The 12,056-nt window shown below is 46.9% G+C and overlaps 1 protein-coding gene across 1 annotated transcript in view; it reads left to right on the top strand.

Moving 5' to 3' along the window:
* LOC146042630 (NXPE family member 1-like) overlaps positions 1-11,378 on the top strand; it is a 127,779-nt gene extending 116,401 nt beyond the window's left edge. Inside the window, exon 5 of the mRNA XM_083162715.1 lies at positions 9,787-11,378. Within this exon, the coding sequence (XP_083018841.1) occupies positions 9,787-10,325 (539 nt within the window). The 3' untranslated portion in view covers positions 10,326-11,378. The remainder of the gene's footprint in view (positions 1-9,786) is intronic.
* Positions 11,379-12,056: the final 678 nt, after the last annotated feature.

Below are 12,056 nucleotides of genomic sequence, written 5' to 3'. Positions count from 1 at the left end.
CTGAAGCGTGGCGAGCCCCGCGAGGGGACACAGAATACTTTTTAAGAAATCTGCGTTCGCTCGGTGGCTCGCTGCGCTCGCCACGCTTTATAAAATCAACTCTATGCCCACTTGGATAGTGGGGAAATGAACAGGACCTGGTTAACATTGAATCCTATAAAAAATCACATTGAATCGCATCGCATGCGATATCGGATGCGATTCGATGCGATTTTGCCAAAAAGGTAAGGCATACAATCAGAAAATCGGCAGCCCAGATACTACATATTTAGTACCTTTTGGATTAATTATTATTATATTTTATTTATAAGGCTCCGCAAGTGGTACGCAGCAACGTACATATAGCAGATATTAGAACAATAAAGGGTACACAAAACTAAACATAACAGTGATATAAGAACTAAAATAGAGCACAGGTTACAATTAGCAGCATGATCTTAGTAGACAATACAGCTGAGATGTAGTGAAGCGAGAGAGAAGAGAGGGTATAGATGGTAGGTGAGTAATGCTGTGTACACACGGGGGCGATAGGGGCTATAATCGCTGGGAATTATTCCAGCAGATATTCGAGGGCCGCACTGCAGAAAGAGGGGGTATGGTCACTCAAAAGTGGGTGTGACGTTGAATGTAGTGTAGCACACCATGCAACACAATAGTAGGCCCCTAATGTGATATACATATAAAATGGACTGCCCATGGACTTACATTGTGGACGCCTGTTGATGTTAAACAACGCTGTTGGTGTGGAGAGAAGGTGAAACCGGAAGCAGGGTTCAAGGGGCACGAGGAGGAAAGGAGCGCGGGGAGTGACATAGAGAGAGGAGAGCGGCATGAAGTACCTGGGGAGCAGAGAAGCATGAGGAAGCCGGGAAGAGGAGTTGCAGCGGCCGAGTGAGGAGGCACACCGAGAATGACAGCCGGGGTCCTAGAGCAGCAAGCGGCAGTGGCAGGAAGAGACGGAGAAGCGGCCGCAGGCCAGGAGAGGTTCGCGTCGGGGACTGCTGACGGTGATTGACGCAGTAAAGGAAGAAGAGAGGCGATCGATGTCAGCAGGGACATGAGGCGTGCATTGCCAAGAGTGCCGGCGAGGCGCCTGTGAGAGGCATTAGTGAGTCCAAAGGCCCGTCCAGCACATGGGGCAACTAACCCACATACCCCTTTATCACCAGAGCCTACTACCCAGTCCGACACTAGAGATGGCTAGTGAATCGCTGCCTCGACGCTGATTACATGACACATGATTCGAGTTAGTCACTGTGGCAAGAGCCGAGACAGCAGCAGCAGCATTATAGCATAGTAAACTCAGCCCCTCCTCTCTGAATCGTCAGGCTCTGCAGGAGAAAGGAGAGTGCAGTAACACCTGAGTCCAAGTTAAGTCTATGCTGGGAGCTGTGCACTGTCTCCCTGTGCCTGCAATTCCACACTTCATGAGCCCAGCCACTGTCTAACTTCTGCCGGCACACAGCACACACTGAGGGACAGAGACTCTGCAAGTGCCTGAGTGTGCTGTGAGCCCTGCACTGTCTCCCTGTGCCTGCAATTCCACACTACTCATGAGCCCAGCCACTGACTAACTTCCTGTCTGCAGGCACACAGCACACACTGATGGACAGAGACTCTGCAAGTCCCTGAGTGTGCTGTGAGCCCTGCACTGTCTCCCTGTGCCTGTAATATCATATGAGTAGTGACTCGAGAGCCGAGTCACTGTCTCAACACGCTGAGCTGAGCCACGCGGCTCAACTCATTCCAATGAATCGTCTTGCCCATGACTCGCCCTTAGAGCTAGGGACCAGTGACCCCGCCTCCCAGCGCATATATACCAGCCTTCAGGTTCATCCCATGTGCCAAAGCTCTTGCCCTGTCACTAAAGGGAGCACCTATATATATATTAATATATTCACAGACTGCAGTGGGGCGTCATACTGCAAACCCTACCAGAGAGAGGATAATAATAACTAGGGATTAGTGACCTATTAACTTCTCCTTGACCTTCTGCCCACCCCAAGGATAGGTCACAGGAAAACTGACAGTGGAAGCTAAGTGGGAGCTGCATACAACTGAGTGTTAGAACCCTGAACTCTGTATTCTAAACGAAAGAAGCAAAGAAAGTCCCAAAGGTGATCTGTGACCAAGGTTAAGCAGCTGGGACATCACCTTACATCCCTGTGGATTACAAATATTGTTAAGACCTCCAGTTGGAGACAAAGAACTTGCCTTTAAAGACACTTACTGTAGGTCACTTATAAATTTGGATTGAGACCATTGAACTCTATTCTTCAAAGCTCTGTCTAGACATTTATGAAGGGTTACTGCAGTAACAGCCAGGATCCTAGAAGTGCACTATAAAAACATTCATTATTGCGCAATAATAATTACTGGGTTATTTCTGCAATATATATTTGTTTGTTTACTGTGGTCTAGGCGGAAGCAGTGATTACTTGTTTATCGTTATCTATGCAATAACTATTATACGTGTTGTTTTGATTCATCCAAATGTGATACTCAGGTTATGTTCCATTGAATGTGACGTTTAGACAGTCTTATAGTATAAATAGGTAGAAGCAAAGTTTACGGAGCAGTAATGTGTAGTTGTTGGTTAGAACCGCAGAGTATAGCAACTCCCTGCAGTCATTGTCAGTCAGGTGCGTAGTAAATTATTTGACTGTTATTGTGCATTATTCACTGTCAGTGAAAAGATTGGTGGTTCAATATGATGCAAATAAAGTGTTAACCCCTTTTTGAACCATACTGAGTCTCCTGCCTCCAATCCTCTATGACATAGAAGAATTACAGCTCTCCAAGCGGCAACACCGGTAAGAGAACACAACCAACCTACACCTGTGGTTATCACACTTATACTTGCCCCTTACATTAGTAATTCCACGCATCAGCTCCCCCTTAGTTATTCCACACACCTGCCCCTATAAGTTATGCCACACACCTACCCCTCTTTAGATAGTCCAAACAACTGTGGCGCCGACTGCAGCCCCATGCAGTAACAGCAACTTCCTCGGTGGGTTTTTATAAGGAAAAAACTTTATTCATAAAATGGAAGTTCTGTTCCGGAAATGGGGAAAAAGATTAGGAAGTACATGTTCCTCACAGGGAGACTTATATGTGTAACATGTGTTCAGCGTGCAAACACATGTTACACATATAAGCCTCCCTGTGAGGACCTGTGCCTTTTTCCTCATTTCCGGAACAGAACTTCCTTTTTATGAATAAAGTTTTTTCCCTATAAAAACCCACACTGTTGGAAGGTGAAACCACCCTTGAAAAAGTGCGCAGGACGTACGAAACGTGTTGGCCTACGAGGGGGACACTGGTACCCACACCTGCCCTGAACATTGCCCGGCGGCCGCAGCTAACTTCCGACAAACACCGTACTTCCGGCAGTCGCGGATGTGCAGTGCAGTGTCACGGCTGCAAAAACAACAACCGGCAGCTTTGACACTGCACCCTGCCACCACAGAACATCAACAGAGACGCCACCATCGGAGCATTATCAGGGTTACTACAGGGACAGTGTACCGGTTACCATTCAATCTATCCATATCTTCCCCAAAAGGGTGTAAACACTATTACTAACGCAAACTTTGTTTACAGGTACCACTCTATATATTTTTACTTCACTATATTTTTATTAATACCATAATATATTTAGCGCTTTTTTTTAGAGAGCTAGAGGTACAACTTATATATTGTGTATCTTCATGAAAAACGGAGACTCTATACTCATTGATTTGCTATATAAATTGAGTGGAGCCCAATCAGGATTTATACACTACAATAGGGTTGTTTTCCATTTATTGAATTTCAGACATACCAGCATTTTAATATAACTCTTCCATACTTTTTCACTCTTTCTTCTCTTCATATTTTCTAAAAAAGTACATTTTTCTTTTTTCTGGTTCACCACATTAGGACAAACCTTTTTCTTATTCTACTAAGCAACTAAAGGGACTAAGCTGAAGACAGAGCTGCACAAATGGAGTAAAGGCCCATACACACTCCCGCATCATCGCTGACCTGGCCGCCATAATACCAGCAGATGAGTGACGGAGTGGACGACTTTCCATGGTGTCCTGCTCAGGAAAGTTGTCTACTCCAGGGAAAATCACTAAAATGGTACAGCAGTATGCACTGAGCGTTTTTCAGACCAGCAATTTTCCCCATCATCGGACAGCAAAGTCGCCCAGTGTGTGTATAGACCGTAAAAGGTGTAGATGGGAGTACAGAAAGGTGTATTTAGTGGGGAACACTAAACAGCATGGATGGGGAGGTGATAAAGGAGGTTATACTGATTGATTCCAAAGGCGGCAAATTTGCAGCCTTGCGAGTCCACCAAACCCCGCCTTGCAAATGGTAGTCTGGCCGCCACCCGTTCACAAGGGCTTGCGAATGGATGTTACACAGTAACATCCATTCGCAGCCTAGTGGGATCCACCACATCATTCGATGGTCTGCGACCATCAAATGATGGTGAAGGTGCACACATATAAAAGTGACTCTCAAGTCACTTACACATGCATGAACGCTTCATCGATGGCTGAGCATAACCTAATAGCATTGTGTTTATCCAAGAGGCCAGGATACAGAGCATAGCCCCACCCCTGAATGATACAAAGAAGATAACTAAAACTTATAAATATAATATACTGTAGTGAGACTGCTGCACCTTTGTAAAATGCCTCGCGGGGCTCGCTGCGCTCGCCACACTATATAAAATCAACTCCACGCCAACATGGATAGTGGGGGTATGAAAAGGTCGGAGGAAGCATACCGCCGCCCCTCACGGGCTCGCTGCGCTTGCCACACTTCGGGTTGGCGTTGATAGTGGGGGTGGTGTGGGGGTGCATTTAACATTGTAAGCACCAACTAATGCCCCTTTCCCACTGCAGCCTTAAAACAGTATTTTGCCGATTTTTGAGGGCAAAATACCGTTTAAGGCTGCAGTGGGAAAGCGCCAGAGTTGAAATACCGTTTAAAGTTAAACGGTATTTCAACCCGTTTTCAGAGCAGGGTTTTAGCCGGTAATCTACCGTTTAAGAGGCAATGGGAATGCCTCTTAAACGGTTTTACCAGCAGATGCAGCGAGGATGGCTCATATTTGAGCCATCCTCGCTGAATCTGTATACAGCAGCCGGGCTGAAAGATGCGCGGCTTTCAGTCCAGCTGTCTGCTCCCTCCCTTGCCACCCCCCTTCCCCGCCCGCAGCGTCATATACTCACCGGCGCCGTCCCGCTGTCGCTCACCGGCGCCGTCCCGCTGTCAATCACCGCCCGGCAGTCCTGCTCCCCCGCCCGGCCACACATCCGCCCCTCCCGGCCTGCTCGCCACGCCCCCCGCCTGCTGAACACGGAGACCTGCTCGCCCCGCCCCGCCCCCCCGCTGAACATGGAGCCAGTAACGGAGTATCAGCCAGTAATATACACATTGCTGGCACAGGCCAGCAATGTATATATTATTGGTACCACTGCACACCAATGATTATTTATCAGCCAGTAATATATACATTGCTGGCACAGGCCAGCAATGTATATATTATTGGTACCACTGCACACCAATGATTAATTATCAGCCAGTAATATATACATTGCTGGCACAGGCCAGCAATGTATATATTATTGGTACCACTGCACACCAATGATTAATTATCAGCCAGTAATATATACATTGCTGGCACAGGCCAGCAATGTATATATTACTAGAACCACTGCACACCAATGCTGTAAAAACGTTTTGAAGAGCTAAAACGTTTTACCTGCAATGGGAATGGGACTTAAATGGCATTTCAAACTGCAATCTGCTGCAGTGGGAATGCTAAATACCGTTTAAGATTACCTGTAACTTAAAACGGGTCTGCAGTGGGAAAGCAGCATAGGATGCTTATACAATTAAAAATCTTATAGGGGGGCCAATTAACATTGAAAGCACCCATTAGTGTGCTTATACAATTTGAAATCGTATCTCATCTCATTGTGTGCCATATACAATGGTATACAATTTTGAATTGTAGAAGATCGGATTGCATTGCATCTCATCTAATTGCATCCTTTATTAAGCCTTATGGTATGCAATGCGATGGGCGCCGTGATAATACACAAGTACAGATTTTTTTAACCAATTCAAAATAAAATTAGTAGCTGCATTAATGAAAAGACAAATACAATTAACGACACAAATCCAACTTTGGTATATCATTTTCCTAATAACAGAACCCCCCTATTCAGGTGGTTTATCTTTTTCACAATCAGGACGACCAGTTAAACTGTAGAATAGATCATATCATGTGAATGAGAGCACACCCACTATACTGTACCTAAGCTAAACATAGACAACCAGTTTTTTACCTCCACACACAGCTTTCAGTAATAGACAAATAGTGTAGCAGAAGGATGAACCAGAAAAGCAGGTTGATACACTGCCTAGAAGTAACTAAAGACCCATACCCACTGGGCGATTTTGGGCTCAAAGCAAATCAGTTTTACCCATATTTACCTACGCTTCTGCATTCTGCAGGAGACTTCCTGAAATAGTAGTAATCTCCCTGAAGAGTCTAGCAATCTCCATGATTTCACCTTACCCAGATTATGCAGTTTTTACATTGTTTGGGAGGAAAACAGAGATGTATACATTAAATGCAGGGCCGGCGCTACCCACTCAGCAGCTCCTGCAAAGCAGGGAGGCGCCATGCTGAAAAGGCGCTGTCTCCCTCCCTGCTCTGCTAAAGCTGCCTCAGCCATCACTGTCACTGCCTCCTGCACACCGCCCGCAGCACCTGTCTGACAGCGTGCGGCAGTATGGAGAGGCTGAGCAGCTCCCTGCACTGCGCACACACTGTCCTCCTCCTGCGACCTGCCCCCTGTTCCTCACTGACACTTGAGCTGATTCATGTAGCGCTGTCTGTGAATGCCTGGATGACATGTCATGTCCGGATCTGCCCCCTACCCATTGCTCCCTGCGCCTGTCAGCTGTCAATCAAATGACAAACAGGCAGTGCCGCCTCCCCTTTCTTCCCTCTTCTCAGTGTGCTGTGCCAGTGCCGCTGCCAGTCCTCAACACTCCGCCCCCTCTATCTCCTCCCCTCTTCTTCCATCGCCTCCTTCTCTCCCCTCCTTTCCCCCTCAGTCACGAGTGCTGCACATAGTTTTTGTACTGCTTTCGGATCGCATCACACACCGTACGATGCAATGTGATCTAGCCCATAATGTATGCAATTCTCGCAGCGTGTATGGGCACCTTTAGTGCCTGCAACATTTTGCGGACACAGCACTGAGATGGTGTATGCATACATGTACATGTACCCGAGATCCTCCATAGGATCGCATGTTGCATACACTCCCACAATCGGACTGCAGCTTGTTGCAATGGCAATGTGAAAGGGCGCAAAATGTATGGTTTGCAGGAGGGCGCCGGACACCCTAGCACCGGCCCTGATTAAATGGAATCATCAGTGCAATTTCCCTGCACTGGTTATAAAGCACAGTGATCCCTAAGTGCTTTAATCCATATCGCTACATGCATATTAAATAAGACTTCTTGTGGCCACTTATATGGAACCATGTGTAAAACACAATACATGAAGAAGCCCTGACACGTATCAGGGTGTTTTCTTCAACAAGTGCAATAGATCTTCCTAACTGCTTTGGGGCTCATCATGTGGATGTAAGTCATTTTAGGACATGCCTCTCATACCACTTTTACACCAAAACTGCTAGGTCGCACCCAGGTTTTTGGACCCAGATGCGACCCGGCAGTTGTTTCCTTTTACACTGGCGTCCCCCTGCATTATGCCGGGTAGGGGACGCCGGTGAATTCGGGCCATGAGCCGGCACACGGAGATGACATCATCTCCAAGCGCCGGGAAACCCGAAGACCCTCACCCCCGCAACGCCGCCTGACACCCCCGCAAAGACGACCAACACGCTGGGGGCAAGCCCAGTACCCAGGTAAACTGCTGGGCTGCCCCATGCATGAGAGAGCCGTGCATGAGGTGAATGGATGCCGCACACAGGCATCCATTCACCTCTGCTGCTGTCTGCATAGTACCGCAGACAGCAGCGGAGGCTATACGCAGACCCTCATAAACAAAAATTGAGAAAGACACTTATCAGGCGCTTGGAATCCTGAATCTGCACTGCAGTTTTCAAATTCACTCAGCACATGTGGAAGAATAAATGCATGAAATAGTGAAGTATGTCATTCACAAATACTTCACTATTTCATGCATTTATACTTCCACATGTGCTGAGTGAATTTGAAAACTTCAGTGCAGATTCAGGATTCCGAGTGCCTGATAAGTGTCTTTCTCAATTTTTGTTTATGTGGTGTTTGGTGAAGATCTTTGAGAAACCATTAGTGGAAAAGTCACTATTTGGCAGCTGGATGCACAATAGTTCTATTCTTTTACCCTTGTTTGCATTGTACGCAGCCCCTGCCCAACCTCCGGACTCACCCAGGTTACCCATTGACACTGCCCCTGACCCTGGGGAAGCCCCGTGTCCGACTCTGAACATTTGCCGGGTCGGACACCAGGTAACAGGACCCGGGTTGTTGTTTTTTTTGCCCTTTTACACAAAGCCCCGGCCCGGACTGGAGCAGCAATAATCCGTGTCACGGCTCTGGTGTAAAAGGGGTATAAGATGCAGCAGTAAACATCCACGCTTCTAGGCTCACCTTTACCATCTCCCTGACATGCTTTTTCAAAATTATTCATGTATGGTTAAATTGCATTTTTAACTTATTGCATAGGCATCACATTTATTATCACATATATTATGCTGAGTTAAAAGAAAATAAATAGAAAACCGTTGCAAACAAATACATCTAATATTGCAGGCAGCAATGTTATTATTAATACTTTTCTCAAAATATATAATTAATAATGTTTTCCAGAGATATCTTGCAACAAGCACTTAAGCATAGACACGGCCATATATGGAGCTAGACATGCCCTTTGGGTGGAGCTTGGCGTGCCCCCTCAATGCCACAATGTGCAAAATTCCACTACCAACTATAATCTCCCTGAAACTAATTTTCAAAATTAGGAAAGTATGGTTTTACAATTTGAGCTTCTTTCAGCTTAAAAGCCACCCAGTGTGTAAGGGCCAGTGACGAACGGTAAGCACTGTATTACCAGCAGATGAATGACCTGCTATGAAAAGTCGTCCACTTCTGACAAAATCGCTCAGTGTGTAGACACTGAATGATTTTTTTCTCAGTGAATTTGCCCATCATCATTGTCCATACACGCTTTCCCTAAATCTGCAACTGAAATACAAAATCTTAAAGAGAACATCAGCAGAGCTTTAAAGGGGCAAAAGCAGAAAATACAATACATGGTTTATTCTTCTTCATGTTTATTGTGCAAACTTCAATCCAGGCTTACCAACTTTCCAGCTGCCCAATGTGGGAGGGGGCAGCCGTGTCGTTATGGCCTCATCATGGGTGGTTGGCATGGGGGTTCAGACACGTGATCACGTCATTGTGGCCATGCCCACCGCTATAATACCTGTATTGCTGGCATTGAATATTGGGGGTCGGGCTATGATGACCTAATTTAGAGTGAAATGTGTTGTCAAACCCTCCAGATGACCCATGCTGAAGGATGGCTTATGTGGGTTGCGAGGGAGTTAGGCGAGATCTTGGAGCGATGCCTGTGCCTACCTTTCTGGTGGGCCGGGAGTGCCACCTGATTTTTGGGAGGCTCCCAGGCAATCCGGGTGGATAGGCAACCATGCTTCAGTCCCTTCTCTTAAACTCTATTTTACTTTTGTTTTTCAGCACTGACTGCTCTTAACCTCTACGAAACTGGATGGTCACATAAGATTTTAGTTGTGGATGCTGTAAAAAATATACAAGTTGCTTGGAAAAGACACAGAAAACCATTTATTAACGTTCAAGTTGTATCAGAAAGAGAAGAGCGTTCTATCCCACGTGAAATTGACTTAATTGGAGGCAACCAACATACTGTGATTGCTGTCAACATTGGTGTTCATTTTAGATCTCACCCTGTACATCATTTCATCAGAAGACTCCTCAATATTCGTCGTGCTATAGAACGCCTATTTATCAGAAGCCCAGAAACAAAGGTTATCATTAAGACTGAGAATACAAGTGAGATGGATAAAGAATATGAAGGAATGAGTGATTTCCATGCATCTGTTCATTACCGCATCATGGAAATGGTCTTCAAAGATCTCAATGTTGGCTTTGTTAATGGCTGGGACATGACCACTGCATTTGACATAAATCAGAACCATCCTCCACAACCATATATAAGAAATGAGGTCAGCATGCTGATGACTTATATATGTAGTTAACTTATCAGTCACTATCTGTATAAACAAGAGGCCTAATTTTGTAACATACAGATGGAGCCGCTGTCATTCAGCGGGGTCTGGCAGTCGGATTGCCAACCGGCAGCCCCCGGAAGGGGATGCGCGCACACTAGACGCTCGTGTGTCCCCTTCCGACAGAGCTCTCTGTCGGTCCCCACCACCTCCCCATCGCTGTCTGCCGGTCCCTGCCTCCTCCCCGCGCCCCCCCCTAACTCTCCCTGAAGTAGATATGGGCAGGGTTCGCTTCCCTCACCGCCCGAAACTGGGACATGTGTGCGTGTGAGACGCCTGTGCATCCTAGTCAGATGGAGTGCCCAGTCAGATGGAGCGCATTCTGGTGAGCCCAGGCACTGGCTGAGAGGCGCTCCATCTGTATGGAAGGGGACAAATTAGGCCCCATTCTTATGTTGGGGGTTCTGCGCATGCCCAAGCGTGTTTTTGCACATGTGCAGACCCCGATCATTGCCGGGAGGCCAGGGTAGGGCCGGGGCCGGATGGGGTTGGAAATGGGGCTCGACTATGGGAATTTTTTGGGGTATATCTGTTCTGTTTGGTTAACTGTCTTATAATAAGGTGTCCTTGGTCACTCCTACTTAAAAATTTCTTAAAATAAATGTCTGTACAGTATATTGCTCCATAAACTGCATTAGTAGTTCTGTCTGCTCATTGCTGGATTAACAATGATGTTGATGAAGATGCAGCTCCAGGTCCACAGCAACTGCAAACTGGTCTGCTTCTGTACACTAGATTTTTTACTTCTACAGCAGTGTGTGTGTTTGTTAGGGATGAGTGGGTTCGAAACCCCCAAACTTCCCAGTCGAAGCTGGGATCTGAGTCCAGCACGGGTTTTTCCACCAGACCCAGATCCCAGATCGAGACAAAACATCAGCAGCAGCTTTTGGATTTTCACGGGTTTTGGATTCTATATAACTCCCCCATGATCAGCGCCATCTTCACTCCAGCTTTGGAGAGGAATCAGGACAGACCTGTCTCTCTCTGTGTGTGGGGTGGGAGCAGAGGAGGGAGGGAGGGTAAATGGACAGGGTTAGTCTACAGGTGTGTGTGTGGACAGGGTTAGGCTACAGGTGTGTGTATGCGTGTGTGCATGGACAGTGTTAAGCTACAGGTGTGTGTGTGTGGACCGGGGTTAGGCTACAGGTGTGTGTATGGACAGGGTTAGGCTACAGGTGTGTTTACATGGACAGGGTTAGGCTGCGGCTGGGTGTGTGCGGTATTGACAAGGTTAGGCTACAGGTGCGTGCTTGTGTGTGTGGACAGGGTTAGGCTACAGGTGTGTTTGTGCATGGACAGGGTTAGGCTGTATGTGTGTGTGGTATGGACAAGGTTAGGCTACAGGTGTGTGTGTATTATGGACAAGGTTAGGCTACAGGTGTGTGTGTGTGGTATGGACAAGGTTAGGCTACAGGTGTGTGGTATGGACAGGGTTAGGCTACAGGTGTGTGGCATGGACAGGGTTAGGCTGCGGCTGTGTGTGTGTGGTATGGACAGGGTTAGGCTACAGGTGTGTGTGGTATGGACAGGGATAGGTTGCGGCTGGGTGTGTGCGGTATTGACAAGGTTAGGCTACAGGTGTGTATGGACAGGGTTAGGCTACAGGTGTGTGTGTGTGGTATGGACAAGGTTAGGCTACAGGTGTGTGTGTGTGGTATGGACAGGGTTAGGCTACAGGTGTGTGTGTGGTATGGACAGGGT

This window comes from Crinia signifera, chromosome 19 (genome assembly GCF_055691185.1).
Source record: "Crinia signifera chromosome 19, ASM5569118v1, whole genome shotgun sequence".
Lineage (NCBI taxonomy): Eukaryota > Metazoa > Chordata > Amphibia > Anura > Myobatrachidae > Crinia > Crinia signifera.
Note: the sequence above shows the minus strand (reverse complement) of the source record. Positions and strands in the feature narration are given on the sequence as shown.